This window comes from Oncorhynchus masou, chromosome 9 (genome assembly GCF_036934945.1).
Source record: "Oncorhynchus masou masou isolate Uvic2021 chromosome 9, UVic_Omas_1.1, whole genome shotgun sequence".
Classification (NCBI taxonomy): Eukaryota; Metazoa; Chordata; class Actinopteri; order Salmoniformes; family Salmonidae; genus Oncorhynchus; species Oncorhynchus masou.
This window is the reverse complement of record NC_088220.1, coordinates 57,403,343-57,419,506: the sequence shown is the minus strand read 5'-3', so window position 1 is coordinate 57,419,506 and position 16,164 is coordinate 57,403,343. Positions and strand designations below refer to the sequence as shown.

General features: G+C 40.9%; 2 protein-coding genes across 3 annotated transcripts; one reads left to right on the top strand and one right to left on the bottom strand.

Moving 5' to 3' along the window:
• The first annotated feature begins 9,403 nt into the window (after positions 1-9,403).
• On the top strand, positions 9,404-14,291 carry il4i1 (interleukin 4 induced 1). Of its 2 annotated transcripts, none has more exons than XM_064974637.1 (8): positions 9,404-10,127; positions 10,911-11,013; positions 12,031-12,245; positions 12,423-12,535; positions 12,747-12,948; positions 13,096-13,164; positions 13,288-13,424; positions 13,529-14,291. In XM_064974637.1, exons 2-8 carry the CDS (start codon positions 10,983-10,985, stop codon positions 14,289-14,291), a joined length of 1,530 nt encoding a protein of 509 aa, XP_064830709.1. In that variant the 5' UTR covers positions 9,404-10,127; positions 10,911-10,982. The 2 variants fall into 2 exon arrangements, with proteins under 2 accessions (XP_064830709.1, XP_064830708.1); XM_064974636.1 differs by lacking the exon at positions 9,404-10,127 and adding an exon at positions 10,136-10,619.
• On the bottom strand, positions 13,166-15,610 carry LOC135546307 (mitochondrial import inner membrane translocase subunit Tim8 A-like). The gene is made up of 2 exons (XM_064974638.1): positions 15,391-15,610; positions 13,166-15,154 (listed from the first exon to the last, which is right to left on the bottom strand). Exons 1-2 carry the CDS (start codon positions 15,487-15,489, stop codon positions 14,984-14,986), a joined length of 270 nt encoding a protein of 89 aa, XP_064830710.1. The 5' UTR covers positions 15,490-15,610; the 3' UTR covers positions 13,166-14,983.
• Between the last annotated feature and the right edge of the window lie 554 nt (positions 15,611-16,164).

The window sequence follows — 16,164 nt, the reverse complement described above, 5'->3', positions numbered from 1 at the left end:
CCTTCACTTTGAGGTCCAACTCATCCCAAACCATCTCAATTGGGTTAAGGTCAACCCCCTTTAAGGGATCCTTGAAGAACCTGTTGACCTTGGGGTTCATTTTTTTAACTAAACCCCCGCATAACAATAGAACAATAATTTAGTTGTCAGTGTTCTTCATGATTTTATTGGCAAAGCAGAATAAAAAATCAAAATAATGAAGTAAACTCCCAGCAGAGCCCCAAGTCCAATTGGTATATCCTCTTCCGTGTTGATGTAAATGTTTTGATGTTCTCCGTATCCATAGCCAGAATGATTATGCAGTGTATGGTGATCTAACTGGTTTCCTGTTATATCCTCAGAGGTGTAGGGAGGGGCTGAAGTCTGTCAATCCAAAAAGTAGTAATTGTACAGATGTTTAACAAAACATGCACACGACAGTATTCATACCTTGGTTTTTGTGGTAAATGTGGATGAAAAAAAACTGTTTTGATAATGGTTTTCATACACATACCTTGTCCATAATGTAGAGGCCTATGTGATTTTCATTGAAGAGGTAAGGGAGGAGGACGGCATATGATCTGCATAACATACCAATACCAATTGATATACCTTTGTATGCTTCCTCATCTGTATACCTGCAGACACAAACACAAAAGTGAGCAATTCAGTCATCGGCACCCAATACAGCTAGCCTTCAACATTTTCTTATAGCATACATATTCTTTCCTCTTTGTTGATTGATATCCATAAAATTGTGTCCATTTCCTATTGTATAAAGATTTACACAAATATGAAAAGATAGATGGTATTATCACAAAACAATATCAATTTAGATCATATAAGGGATAACCCTTACCTTAAATTGAGGAGATCTTTACATTTTTCATTTAAATGCCTGCACCTGCACCCCCTTCAAATCCAAATCTTTCAGTTGGGCAGTTAGGTTCCTGCCAGAACCCCCACCAACTAAGGAGGTTAATCGATGAACCCCACCTCCTATGGGATTCTTGGAAGAACCTTTTTAGGGCAATTTTCAGTGCCAAGAACCCTACGGTTCTTTGAAGGACTTTGAGGATCTTACAAGAACCCTTGTTGAACACCTCATGTTTAGAGTGTAGTATAGTTCTTAATTTATTTAGAATGATATCATGTTGGGGGTTAAGACAATGGGATGATTCTGTATTCTGGAAAGCACATTTTCAGAATGTGTCACACTTGACCAATACCCACACTACCTGACGCATGAAAAGGTCCGGACTGATGGAAACATGAAATGCCGGTACAATTTTATAAATGCTGACAGACTATTTGTTATTACAACATGGTGTGATATTTTTGTGTCGGTAAAATTAATTATGCAAGAAATGGCGGTGGAAACACCGTTATGCGCCACTATTGACATAATAACCCTCATATCGAAGTAAACGTGGAGTCAGTCACACGATGATATGTTATGTGGTCCTCCCACTATGACAACGCAAAGCATGCAGTTTATTGGGCTACAGATTAAATACATTATGACGAGCTTCACAGGGTGGTGAATGTGCAAGTAATGTGCAAGGTGATGAGCTTGATGCTCTTTTGCAATTAATATCGAGGGTCTTATTCTGGTGACATGATGGTCGATGCTTGACTGCCTTTTAATCTTATAATGTAGGTAGTCTACTCGCACTGTATGTGAGAGCTGTTGGCTAGAGCACGTGTGCCAAGACAACGCAACAGTTTTGTGACAAAACCATCAGTAGAGTTGAAAATGCGATGGAATCCCATTTAACTTGTATTTTTTATTTGGTACATGAGAATTTTAGGGACAAGTTAATTTTATGTGCACTACGTCACCACCACGTACAGCCTTTTATCCGCATAAAGACCGTTTGATTGACACATCTCTATTGGGAAAATGCGCATATTATTGTATGGAGATTTTAGTATATTCGAATGAAAATCTGGAAGGAAACCTTTCTACTGTCAGCTTTTTTCATGTTTAGGCTACACAACACCGTCACTGAGCGTGCATTCACATTCTCTCAGGATGCTGAAAGAAATAAATCATATTTCTCTATTCCTGTTCCCGAGACAAAATTAACATTTGGTGTATACTTTTATTGCAAATAACACTTCATTCTGTAGGAGTTCATATTGTAAGAGGCTACATTTGAGGCCTACAGTCAGTGTCCAGACTTCAGTCACTATTCCAACGATTAGGCCGAGCTGTTCCCATCTGAACTTCAAAGGTGTGCAAACCAGGGTGTCATATATTGTGATTGGCTAGTCTTTTACTGGTACGGCGCCTGATTATTATATTTTCCACCTCGACGACAGGATCAGCTAACCACATCGTATGTTAAAGCAATCTGACAGTCGATGACGCGGCACGCAGCCATTGGTTGATGAATGCAACGTCTGAACAGGGGAACGCAACCAAATTCTTTAGTCATAATGATGATAAATTAAATGCATTTTATCTGCGACTGCCACAACTGGTCATAGCTGCATCTGAATAAACATGATTGATGTCACTGCTTGGTCAGGTCACTATATGAAAATTGTTATTGTTTTGTCAGATATCCAAGATGATTCGATAATAATACTTTATTTAAAAACAGTCAAAGAAACAGTCATAATTAAACTGATATTCCACGTGTTTGGGTTAGGTATAGAGAGGCAATTGAGTGTGCATGGTAGGCTACACTGTTAAGGTAGCCTGGGCCCTGTAGCATTGGGATGACATTGTTTACATTACATAATCTATTCTATTGCTATACTAATGTCCTTTAGCAATGTTCAGTTGTTCAGAGGCTGCTCAGATTACCTGAGAAAATATGCTACACAGGAAATCAATGTGGCACAATGAAGTGTGGAAAATGTCTATGAACTCAAATGCTAAGCTGTCGACTATACCCACAGCCAGTAAAAAGCCATCCAGGCAAATGTCAAGGTTTTAATCATGAATCAGTCAAGGCAGGTTTTTGCTCATTGTTCAAATAACCACATGGTGACTTATTACAGTATGTGAAGAATGTGAGCAATATTGTTGTGTAACTTTCAGCTACCCACAACAATGAGGTCCTTTAAAAAAATTAAATGAAGCCATCTGTTTGAGCCAATCAGTTGTGTTGTGACAATGTAGGGGTGGTATAAAGAAGATAGTCCTATTTGGTAAAAGACCAAGATCATATTATGGCAAGAACAGTTTAAAATAGAAAAGCAAAACAACAGTCCATCATTACTTTAAGAGATGAAGGTCAGTCAATACGGAACATTTCAAGAACTTTGCAAGTTTCATCAAGCACTATGATGAAACTAGCTATCATGAGGAACACCACAGGAAGACCCAGATTTACCTCTGCTGCAGAGGATAAATTCATTAGAGTTAACTGCACCTCAGATTGCAGGCCAAATAAATGCTTCACTGAGTAACAGACACATCTCAACATCAATTGTTCAGAGGAGACTGTGTGAATCAGGCCTTCATGGTCGAATTGCTGCAAAGGAACCACTACTAAAGGACACCAATAATAAGAAGAGACTTGCTTAGGCCAAGAAACATGAGCAATGGACATTAGACCGGTGGAAATCTGTCCTTTGGTCTGAGATTAGGTATTCAACCTCTGTGTCTTTGTAAGATGCACAGTAGGTGAAAGGATGATCTCCGCATGTGTGCTTGCCACCGTGAAGCATGGAGGAGGAGGTGTGATGGTGTGGGGTCGCTTTGCTGGTGACACTGTCAGTGATTTATTTAGAATTCAAGGTACTCTTAATCAGCATGGCTACCACAGCATTCTGCAGCGATATGCCATCCCATCTGGTTTGCGCTTAGTGGGACTATCATTTGTCATTTGGACAATGACCCAAATCACACCTCCAGGATATGTCAATCAATCAAATGTATTTATAAAACCCTTTTTACATCAGCCGATGTCACAAAGTGCTATGCAGAAACCCGGTGTCATGCCCTGACCTTAGAGATCCTTTATTCTCTATTTTGGTTAGGTCGGGGTGTGACTAGGGTGGGCATTCTAGTTTCTTTATTTCTAGGTTGGCCTGGTATGGTTCCCAATCAGAGGCAGCTGTCTATCGTTGTCTCTGATTGGGGATCATACTTAGGCAGCCTTTTCCCACCTGTTTGTTGTGGGATCTTGTTTGTGTATAGTTGCCTTGAGCACTGCATAGCTTCACGTTCGTGCATTGCCGGTTCACGTAATAAAGATGATGAACCCAAACAACGCTGCATTTTGGTCCGATTCTTACAACAATGTTCGGGACTCAGCCTTAAACCCCAAACAGCAAGCAATGCTGATGTAGAAAAACAGTGGCTAGGAAAAACTCCCTAGAAAGGCAGGAACCTAGGGAGAAACCGAGAGAGGAACCAGGCTCTGAGGGGTGGCCAGTCCTCTTCTGGCTGTGCCGGGTGGAGATTATAACAGTACATGGCCAAGAAGTTCAAACGTTCAGCAGGGTCAAATAATAATAATCACAGTGATTGTAGAGGGTGCAACAAGTCAGCATCTCAGGAGTAAATGTCAGTTGGCTTCTCATAGCCGATCATTCAGTGTCAGAGACAGCAGGTGCGGTAGAGAGAGAGAGAGAGAGAGAGAGTCTAAAACAGCAGGTCTGGGACAAGGTAGAGCGTCCGGTGAACAGGTCAGGGTTCCATAGCCGCAGACAGAACAGTTGAAACTGGAGCAGCAGCAGGTGGACTGGGGTGGACTGAGGACAGCAGGTGGACTGGGGACATCAAAGAGTCGTTAGGCCAGGTAGTCCTGAGGCATGGTCCTAGGGCTCAGGTCCTCAGAGAGAAGAGAGAAAAGAGAGAAAGAAAGAGTTAGAGGGAACATACTTAAATTCACACAGGGCACCGGATAAGACAGGAGAAATACTCCAGATATAGCAGACTGATCCTAGCCCCCCCGACACATAAACTACTCCAGCATAAATACAGGAGGCTGAGACAGGAGGGGTCACTATGACCCCGTCCGACGATACCCCCGGACAGGGCCAACCAGGCAGGATATAACCCCACCCACTTTGCCAAAGCACAGCCCCCACACCACTAGTGGGATATGTTCAAATCACCAACTTACTACTCTGAGACAAGGCCGAGTATAGAGCACGAAGATCACCCCCATAGCACCCGAGGGGGGCGCCAACCCGGACAGGAAGATTACGTCAGTGACTCAACCCACTCAAGAGTCGCACCCCTCCTAGGGACGGCATGGAAGAGCACCAGTAAGCCAGTGACTCAGCCCCCATAATAGAGTTAGAGGCAGAAAAGCTCAATGGAGAGGGGAACCGGCCAGGTAGAGACAGCAAGGGCGGTTCGTCGCTCCAGTGCCTTTCCGTTCACCTTCACACCCCTGGGCCAGACTACACTCAATCATAGGACCTACTGAAGTGATGAGTCTTCAATAAAGACTTAAAGGTCAAGACCGAGTCTGCATCTCTCACATTGATAGGCAGACCATTCCATAAAAATTGAGCCTTATAAGAGAAAGCCCTGCCTCCAGCTGTTCTAATTCTAGGAACAATAAAGTTGCCTGCGTCTTGTGACCGTAGTGTACGTGTAGGACAAACCATGCCCAGAGACAAACTGATATCTTTCCGACAGATAAGATCTAAACTAGGCCCGAACTTGTCTGTGTAGACCAATTTGGTTTTCCAATCTCTCCAAAAGAATGTGGTGATCGATGGTATCAAAAGCAACACTAAGGTCTAGGGGCACAAGGACAGATGCAGAGCCTTGGTCTGACACCATTGAAAGGTAATTTACCACCACGAGTGCAATCTCAGTGCTATGATGAGGTCTAAAACCAGACTGAATCGTTTTGTATACATTGTTTGTCTTCAGGAAGGCAATGAGTTGCTACGCAACAGCTTTGTTCCCAAAACAATTGAGAGGAATGGGAGATTCGATATAGGCAAATAGGTTTTTATATTTTCTGGGTCAAGGTTTGGCTTTGTCAAGAGAGGCTTTATTATTCACACTTTTAGTGAGTTTGATACACATCCGGTGGATAGCGAGGCATTAATTATGTTCAACATAGGACGGCCAAGCACAGGAAGCAGCTCTTTCAGTAGTTTAGTTGGAATAATTCAGTAGTTTAGTTTAGTTGGAATGCAGCTTGAAGGTTTAGAGGCCATTATTATTTTCATCAATGTGTCAAGAGATATAGTATTAAAAAACTTGAGTGTCTCCCTTGATCCTAGGTCCTGGCAGAGTTGTGCAGGCTCAGGACAACTGAGCTTTGGAGAAATACGCAGATTTAAAGAGGAGTCCGTAATTTGCTTTCTAATGATCATGATATTTTCATCAAAGAAGTTCATGAATTTATCACTGCTGGAGTGAAAGCCATCCTCTCTTGGGGAATGCTGCTTTTTAGTTAGCTTTGCGACAATATCAAAAATACATTTGGGATCATTCTTATTCTCCTCAATTAAGTTGGAAAAATAGGATGATCGAGCAGCAGTGGGAGCTCTTCGATATTGCACGGTACTTCCAGTTAGGTGTAGCGACATTTCAGTTCCAATTTTCTGGAATCTTGCTTCAGGTATTCAGGTATTTTCTGTATACCAGGGAGCTAGTTTCTTATGACAAATGTTTTTGTTTTTTAGTAGTGCGACTGCATTATGGTATTATGCAAGGGTATTATGCAAGGTTAAATTTAGTTCCTTGGTTATCCAATTTTTGTCCCCTGACATCCTTGGGACTCTGGAAGGACATCTAGGAATCTTTGGGTTGTCCGAGAATTTATAGCACGGCTTTTGATGATCCTTGATAGGGGTCTTAGCAGATTATTTGTTGCGATTGCAAACGTAATAAAATGGTGGTCCGATAGTCCAGGATTATGAGGAAAAACATTAAGATCCACAATATTTATTCCACTGGACAAAACTAGGTCCAGATTATGACGGTGGCAGTGAGGAGGTCTGGAGACATGTTGGACAAAACCCCCCACTGAGTCACTGATGGAGGAAGTCTTTATTCCAGTGAGATTGCTCGAGCAAACACTGCCATGTTTAGTTTTGCCCAACCTAGATCAAGGCACAGACATGGTCTCAATGGGGATAGCTGAGCTGACTACACTGACTGTGCTAACAGCCTGCTGCCTGGCCTGCACCCTATCTCATTGTGGATCTAGAGTAGTTAGTGCCCTGTAAGGGCTATTTGACCAAGGAAAGTGATGGAGTGCTACATCAGATGACCTGGCCTGCACAATCACCCGACCTCAACCCAATTGAGATGGTTTGGGATGAGTTGGACCGCAGAGTGAAGGAAAAGCAGCCAACAAGTGCTCAGCATATGTGGGAACTCCATCAAGACAGTTGAAAAAGCATTCCTCTTGAAGCTAGTTGAGATAATTCCAAGAGTGTGCAAAGCTGCCATCAAGGCAATGGGTGGCTACTTTGAAGAATATACAATATATTTTGATTTGTTTAACACTTTTTTGGTTACTGCATGATTCCATATGTGTTATTTCATAGTTGTGATGTCTTCACTATTATTCTACAATGTAGAAAATAGTAAAAATAAATAAAAACCTGTGAATGAGTAGGTGTGTCCAAACTTTTAACTGGTACTTGTGTGCTCAGCCCCCTACTGTACTTCCTGTGCACCCATGACTGCGTGGCCACACATGACTCCAACACCATCAATATGTTTGCCGAAAACAAGACGGGGTTGGGCCTGATCGTCGACGGGGACGAGACAGCCTACAGGGAGGAGGTTACAGCCATGGCACAGTGGTGCCAGGAAAACAGCCTCTCCCTCAACGTCTGCAAAACCAAGGAGCTGATAGTGGACTACAGGAAACATGGGGAAGAGGAGTCCCCTATTGACATCGACTGGGCTTCAGTGGAGAAAGTCAAAAGCTTAAAGTTCCTCGGTGTGCACTTCACAGAGAACATGACATGGTCCAATCACACCACGTGGTGAAGAAGATGCAGCAGGCACCTGAAGAAATTTGGCCCTCGGACCCTAAACCAGTTCTAAAGCTGCACAATCAAGAGCATCTTCACAGGCTCCATCATCACCTGGTACGGAAACTAATCTGCCCTCAACCAGAAGGCCCTAATGAGGGTTGTAGATAGATTACTGGGGGTGAACTCCCTGCCCTCTAGAACATCTACACCAGGCAGTGTCTGAGGAAGGCATGAAAGATCATCAAGGAATCCAGTCACCCAAGCCACATATTTTTCACTCTGTTACCATCTGGCAAGCGGTATTGGAATATCAGGTTTTTGACCAAAAGGCTCTGTGACAGCTTCAGCCACCCGGCCATCAGACTGCAGAAAAGCAAAACCTAGCTGTCTCCCTGCACAGACCTGCACCTTAGAGACGGCACTCCTAGAAAAAAGGGTTCCAAAAAGGGTTTTTCAGCTTTCGCTGAAACCCTTTTGGGTTCCATGTAGAATCCTCTGTGGAAAGGGATTCTACATCGAACCCCAAATGGTTAACCTGGAACTAAAAAGGTTCTTCATAGGGTTATGGGGACAACCCTTTAGGTTCTAGAGAGCTCATTTTTTTCTAAGAGTGTATATGCATCTTAGAAATTGTTTTCACTGACTACACACAAATTTACACACACACACACACACACACACACACACACACACACACACACACACACACACATAGTCAACGCTGCTGTTCTAATATATACTATTGATTCCACTACCCAATTTATATTTGTAAGTACAGTGTAAATCCAGTCCATTATTACTACGCACACTACCTCTTATATTACTTCTACTACATCTTATTTTTGACTTGACTCTTTTCATTGTTATTATTGATTATTGATAAATGTATGTACTGCACTGTTGAGGGAACTAGCACATAATAATTTTGCTGCACCTTTTATACCTGCTGTAAACTGTGTTTGTGAAGAATACATTTGATATGACTCATGTGGCTCTACTTCCGCTGTTGAAATAAACTACTCTAGAGGTTAATTGGCTGCTCAGATGACCTTAAAAAAGACACCACAAAGAACATCAATGTGGCACAATGTAGCGTGGGAAAGGCTTAAAGCTAGAATCCTTAAAACCTACATCATAATATTATATGATTCTTGAAGAATATAATCTAAAAATAAAACCTAAATTCCTCATGTGCTTAGTTCAATTCTCATACCCAATCAGAACCCCAAATATAAGCTTGTTTTACTGAAATGTTTGTAAACTATGTGAATTTAAACAAACCCTGTAATGCACATAATGCATAATGGTCAGTCCATGCATCCATACTGACGGGAAAAATCTGACGGGAAGTGAACTGACAACTGGAGGGTTGCTGGTATCAAATCTTAGATGCCATTGCCTGCCGTTGTGCCCTTGAGCAAGGCAAGAACAGCTCCCCGGTGCCTACTAAAGCAGCCCCCCCGCACCTCTCCAAAACCTGTATGTGTGTCTTTCGGAGGGGTTGGGTTAAAAGCAGAAGACAAATGTCAGTAGGACCTTGTGTGCAATTAACCAATAAGTGATATTAATACGTTTGAGAGTGGTGATAGTTCTCCAGGCCCATTGCTCAGCTTTTTACTAACACAGAGGCAGTGTGTCCACTTTGTTATTGTTTCAATTAAGGATTCTAGCTTTAAACAGGCTCCAATGCCAATCTGTCTACAACACCAAATAGAATAAAATCCAAGTGAACGGCAAAGTTATGTGCATCCCAAATGACACCCTTTTCCAAATGACACCCTTTTCCCTTTGCAGTACACTACTTTTGACCAGGACTCATAGGGCAATGTGGGGAATAGGGTGCCATTGGGACGCACATAATGGAGGCAAGGGAGTACAAACATTTGGGGAGATATATTTTCATCTTGTTTTTTTTCTGTTCATCATGACCATTTTTGTTATAAAGAGTAATATAAAGAAAACATAGCAATCAAGATATTGTGCATGGTGAAAGGTGCATTGTGGAGCACATTCATTGCATTATCACAGTTAATGTGTTGCTGAATGTTTACATCACATCATTTAAAAGGCTTATCAAGTCCTTCTTGATATGTATCCAATTCTCAATTTACGTAAATAAAGGAATTCAAATGATGCAACCCTTTTGAAACGTTCGCGTTTGCTTTCGATTGCACTCTTCCTGCACTATAAAAGAAGACAGGCTTATCAATTGACATCACAGTAAGGTGAGTAGACGTTCCGATTTATTTAACCTAACCTTCAATGTATGTATCCAATTAAATGACTAACTATAGAATCTTATCTTCGAATCTTAAAATATAATTTCTCTATCTCAGGTTAGGTAAGGCAAGGTGGACTTCAGGAGACACTAAAATGCACTATAAAACATATATTATGTTGGTGGGAAGGGGGAAATGAGGTATGCTGGTGAATAGTAAACCTCACTAATCTAATTTGTTCAGTGTGGTTGAATCTCGAGCCGGTGTGGGAAAATATTCCTTTCCGACCTCAGAAGCCCAAATAGGTCCCTCATTAAAATAAGTTGGGTGCAATTTCACACATACCATGTGTGATTTCCAGTCTAGTCATTCATGGTAAGACGCCAACTTGTAAGAATCATAGAAAAGATTTAGGCGAAGGAAAATAGCTAAGCTTCATAGCTCCGAGATATTTTTTCATTCATGCATATTGCTTTTGAGAAGTTACCATTGATGAAGGTGAGTAGTTTCCCATGAATGTAGCCTACCTGTATCTCAGTTTAAGGGTGTAGGTCTAATGAGTTATACATACATGAATAGGTGTTTAAATGTAAGTCGTTATGCATGATTCGCAAATTAATGTTCTTAATTTAATTCGCAACGAAAACGAATGTGTAACTAGATTTTGCTGGGTTTTGGGGAGTGTGGACTTTCAATGTTATATAACATTCATAATATTAATTTAATTTAGTAAAACAAAGTCAATCACATTATCTAGGCTACAGTACTCGCCTCCACGTTTCGCTTTAGGTTTCTATTTCTCCGGTGGGCGTCAGCATCACTAGAAAAGGGAAGGCAAGGACTCTGGGCTTAGGAGTCAAGATGATACCCTATGTGGCGTTGTGCAAATATTGTAAGTATTTTCCTTTTTCTTCATCTGACTTTAGCTTAGTTATAATGACAAATTGACTTGCGATCAAAGTTTATAGCCTATATTTTTGTTTATTTGAAGAATTTGTAAACATGCATTGTGTCAGAGAGTCCAGAAATACATTGGGACTACTGTCAGAACAACAAGTAGTGCTTCACCTTATGGGCAGTGGTGGAAAAAGTACTCAATTGTCATACTTGAGTAAAAGTAAAGATACCTTAATAGAAAAGGACTAAAATAAAAGTGAAAGTCACCCAGTAAAATACTACTTGAGTAAAAGTCTGAAAGTATTTGGTTTTAAATATACTTAATTATTAAAAGTAAAATTATAAATAATTTCAAATAACTTATGTTAATCAAAACAGACGGCACGATTTTTTATTTTTATTTTTTAATGCACGGATAGCCAGGGGCACACAATCACTCAGACATAATTTACAAAACAAAGCATTTGTGTGTAGTGAATCACGCCAGATCAGATGCAGTGGGGATGACCAGAGAAGCATTCAAGATGTAACGAGTACTTTTGGGTGTCAGGGAAAATGTATGGAGTAGAAAGTACATTATTTTTAGGAATGTAGTGGAGTAAAAGTAAAAGTTGTCAAAAAAATATAAATAGTAAAAGTATAGTAAAGATAACGAAAAAACGACTTAAGTAGTACTTGAAAGTCTTTTAAATTAAGTACTTTACACCACTGCTTATGGGGAATTCCAAATACAATAAATTACTTTTGGAAAAACTTTTTGTTTAATTCCAACAACTTATTGGGAAGTAGAAAAGGGGATGTTGTTCAGGAACATTCTAAAAATCATTCTAAATCTAGTTTTGTGATTTTGGGTGAAAACAAGAATAGCCCCACAGACTGCATGCCATCCATGTATATTGCATATACTTTAAAAACATAAATCCCTCTGTAGCCCTTTTTAAAATACATTTTTACATGTTTCTTATATTTTAAGCCTGTAGGCCTATTAAACAATTACTTATTTCTTTTCCAGTTCCTGTCGCTATAGTTGTGGTCATAGTTTTCAGTGTCAATGGATACATTGAAGATCCTCTTTTTGACTGCCTGCAAGATTCAGACTATGCCGAACTCCATGAAATTGTGAACAGAGGTCTTCCCTTCACAAAGACACCTCATCGTATTGCCATCGTCGGTGGTGGTATTGCTGGACTGACTGCAGCAAAGTTTCTGGAGGACGCAGGGCACAAGGTACATAACATTTACTGTATCAATGTCAACACAATGAATTACATTGACATATGCTAATTTACGTATGATTGACATACTCAGAAATGAATTTAGTGTCAGTATTGTAATTATCTGGTTATGACTAATAATAAGCCTACAGTGTAAAAGGGGGACATTTATATATTTGTTTTGGACAAGGTGACTTTAATAGAGGCAAGTGGTCGAATTGGAGGACGGGTGGAGACCTACAGAAATAGAAGAGAGGGATGGTATGCAGAACTGGGTGCTATGAGGATCCCTAGCTTTCACAAGTGAGTTAGGCCTATTGTCCTACCACATGAAATAGGTAGCGATCTCTTATCCCCTCTCTTCATATGTTATTGTTGAAAAGAGGTCAAGCATCCTCTCAAATGAATCATGATCTGATACAGGTGCATGTCCTATAGATTTGCATAAGAATGATAACAGGTGTTTACTTTAACCATCAAAACAAAGTTAACTATGGCATTTTTCATTCAACAGAATTCTTTTATCATTTGCATTAAAAATGGGCCTTGGACTGAATCCATTTATCCAGGATGACATCAACACATACTACTATGTAAACGGGTTGCTACAGAAAACATATACGGTTAAAGAGAACCCAGACGTGCTGAACTATCCCTTGACTGACAAGGAAAGGGGAAAATCGGCTGGTCAGCTCTTCGACTTGGCCCTGTGGAAGGTGTGTGCAAAGGGACGGGGGCTCCAAACACAGCATTAGACTCCTGTGGTGGAACACTGTGTAATGTTAACTGTTATTTTATATACAGGTACAGTGTGTCACATAACACAGTTATAACAAATATGTTTTACAAATGATTTGTTGTAGATAAGGGATGATATCAAGACAGCTGGCTGCGAGGCCATGTTGAGAAAATATGACTCGTACTCAGTCAAGGTAAGAAAACACTTGGTTGTTTATAGGTAACCATCAAACAAGATGCAGGATTATTGTTATAGGCTAAATTGGTATGCACTTTGCCTTATTTCAGCAATTTTAATAAGTGTTGTTTTCTGATAGGAGTATCTCGTGAAGGAGGGGAACCTGAGTCGTGGTGCCATGCGCATGATTGGAGATATCCTGAATGAGAACAGCCTCTTTTACGCATCACTTACTGAGATGCTGTATATTCAGTCAGATATTAACGACAACACTGTGTAAGAACAGCATTATGCACATATAACCAAATTAGACACCCCGCCCTACATCTAGTGTTTGTTAAGTAGTGTATTAAAGTAGTGGAATGTTCTCTGTTTTTCAGCTATTACGAGATCACTGATGGGTTTGACCATTTACCGAGGGCATTTTACCAGGCCCTCAACAGTACCATTCTTCTCAACTCCAAGGTCCGACTCATCAGTCAAACCAGCAGCAACGTAACCGTATCCTACCAGGACTGGCGCAATCCATCCTCCCTGACCAACCTTACAGTAGACTATGCCCTGGTGACAGCTACAGCGAAGGCTACCCTCTTCATGGATTTCCAACCCCCGCTGTCACCCCAGAAGATGGAGGCCCTGCGGTCCGTGCACTACGCCAGCTCCACCAAGGTGGTCCTCAGCTTCAGTGAGCGATTCTGGGAAAAGGAGGGCATCAAAGGGGGGAAGAGCATCACAGATCTCCCCTCTCGTTTCATCTACTACCCTAGCCACAGCTTCCCAGGCACGGCTGGGGGGGCTCTTCTGGCATCCTACACCTGCTCCGATGACTCCACTCTGTTCCAGGGGGTCAGCGAGGATGAACTGAAGGCTTTGGTGCTGGATGACCTGGTAAAGATCCATGGGGAGGCTATACGACCTCTCTGCACTGGAGGGTTGGTGAAGAAGTGGGGGCTGGATCCCTTCAGCCTGGGGGCTTTTGCCATTTACACACCTTACCAGCAGACGGACTACGCCTCGGACCTGTTCAGGAATGAGAGCAGAGTCCACTTTGCTGGGGAGCATACGGCCCTACCTCACGCTTGGATCGAGACTGCCATGAAATCTGCACTAAGGGCAGCCAGGAACATAAGTAACCTGGCATGATAGACATCTGGGGCCTGGGGACATCGATTGTATTTTGAATAGCTTGAGAAGCCATGATTAAAGGTTGAATGTTGACAAACGAAATGATGAAATTCAATGGCCAAACCAAAAACAATACAATTTTGTGACATTTTTTAGTACTGTCTGATGATGCATTCGCTAGTATACATGTGTTCTGCTTTACTCAATATGAATGGCACAACATGAGATGAGTGTGGATGAAATTAAACAGAACTGAACATGTTTACTGGCCTATTTACAAGTACACTTCAGGGCATATTGTTCATACCTTTTCCCCTTTCTAAACTTTATTATTTTTGTGTGTACTGTTTTAAAATGGCAATTTTGTTACACATACTAAAGTATTGTAGGAAAGAAAACTATGTCAAATGATGATGTCACACATACATTACATAGATGTAATGAGCAGCATGGTGTAGGTGTAGTTATTGGGACTACTTTTTAAAAATGTTATTTTAATAAAGCTGTATTGCAACCAAAAACTTTGTGATTCTATATCATGTCCAATTTAGGCCTACCTCTTTAATAATTGTACTGTGGCATATCAGCATATTAGGCAATGGTGTTAGGGGTTCGAGACATAAAGGAAACATAATGCAGTTCTTTTACAAAATAAAACGCAGTTCTTTTACAAAATAAAACAGAGTCCATTTCCCATAGTCTAGCTCCCATCAATGGGCACCCTTCTGCACCATCTGCGTGAACCGGTTGGTTATAGACAAGGTAGTGTCAATGAAGCGGTCAACACAGTTCACGAGGCAAGTCTCTGTCCGTGAATCCAGTTTTGAACTCGGGCTCCCCTCCATGCACTTGTCCCAGCAGACATCTGTGAAGTTATGCACCTTCAAAAGAAGCAATGAATCAGCTAACGTCAAGTCAATTTCCGTATGGAGGTCTCAAAACAGAAATATATGATTTCGTAATCAACTCGCAATTTGGTTTGTCCATTCTGAGAACACGTTTGATGGTGTAATAAAATAACACATGCAGGACACAGTTCAAGATACAGTTAATGTAGCTAGCGTTAGCTAGCTAACTCCGTAGCATAGCTGCTGCTGTGTGTAGCTAAACTACCTACCTGGGCCTGAAACTGCGCTTTCTGTTGTTCAATTGCGATCATCCTTTGGAGCTCTGAAGCATCAGCCTTTTCTGACGAATTTAAATCAAAGCCGTCCATTGCAGTAACAGGGATGGGTTAATTCAACCAGTAGAGCGGAGAATGACCTCTGTAGGCTCGTGCGTTTTTTGCTCAGTGATTTGTTGTAGTTTGCTCCGTTAGCAAGATAGTTGACTAACACACGAGTCATGACTCTCCAATAATTTCAATGTTCAGCCTTTTCTTTAAGTAAGGCCAACCCATTTTTTTTAAAGCCACTATATGTAATTTTTTAGGCGACTTGACCAAATTCACATATAATTGTGAGATAAAGATCTGTCATTCTCGTTGAAATCAATTCTAAGAAGCGGCAGATCTGTTCTTTGTGCGATATTTCTATGCTTCCCCTTCTAATGTTTTGTTTTGGCATCTTTTACTTTAATTTTTGTATACCAGTTTCAAATAGCTGAAAATACAATATATTTCACAACGGTTTAGATGATACTATACTTCTACACTATACTTGCTTGTTTTGTCACAAACTGAAATGAGCCAAATAATTCAATTTTTTAGGAAATGGCGGAGTGGTTTCTGCATATTGCACCTTTAAAACAATCTAATGGATAGATTATGTTAAGGGGTAGTTCTCCCAAATTACATATTGGTTTCCTTACCCTGTAAGCAAGTATATGGACAAGGTATGGCATTTGAGGCACAAATCCAATGCAAGTCAATGGTACCTATAGTATATTAGCA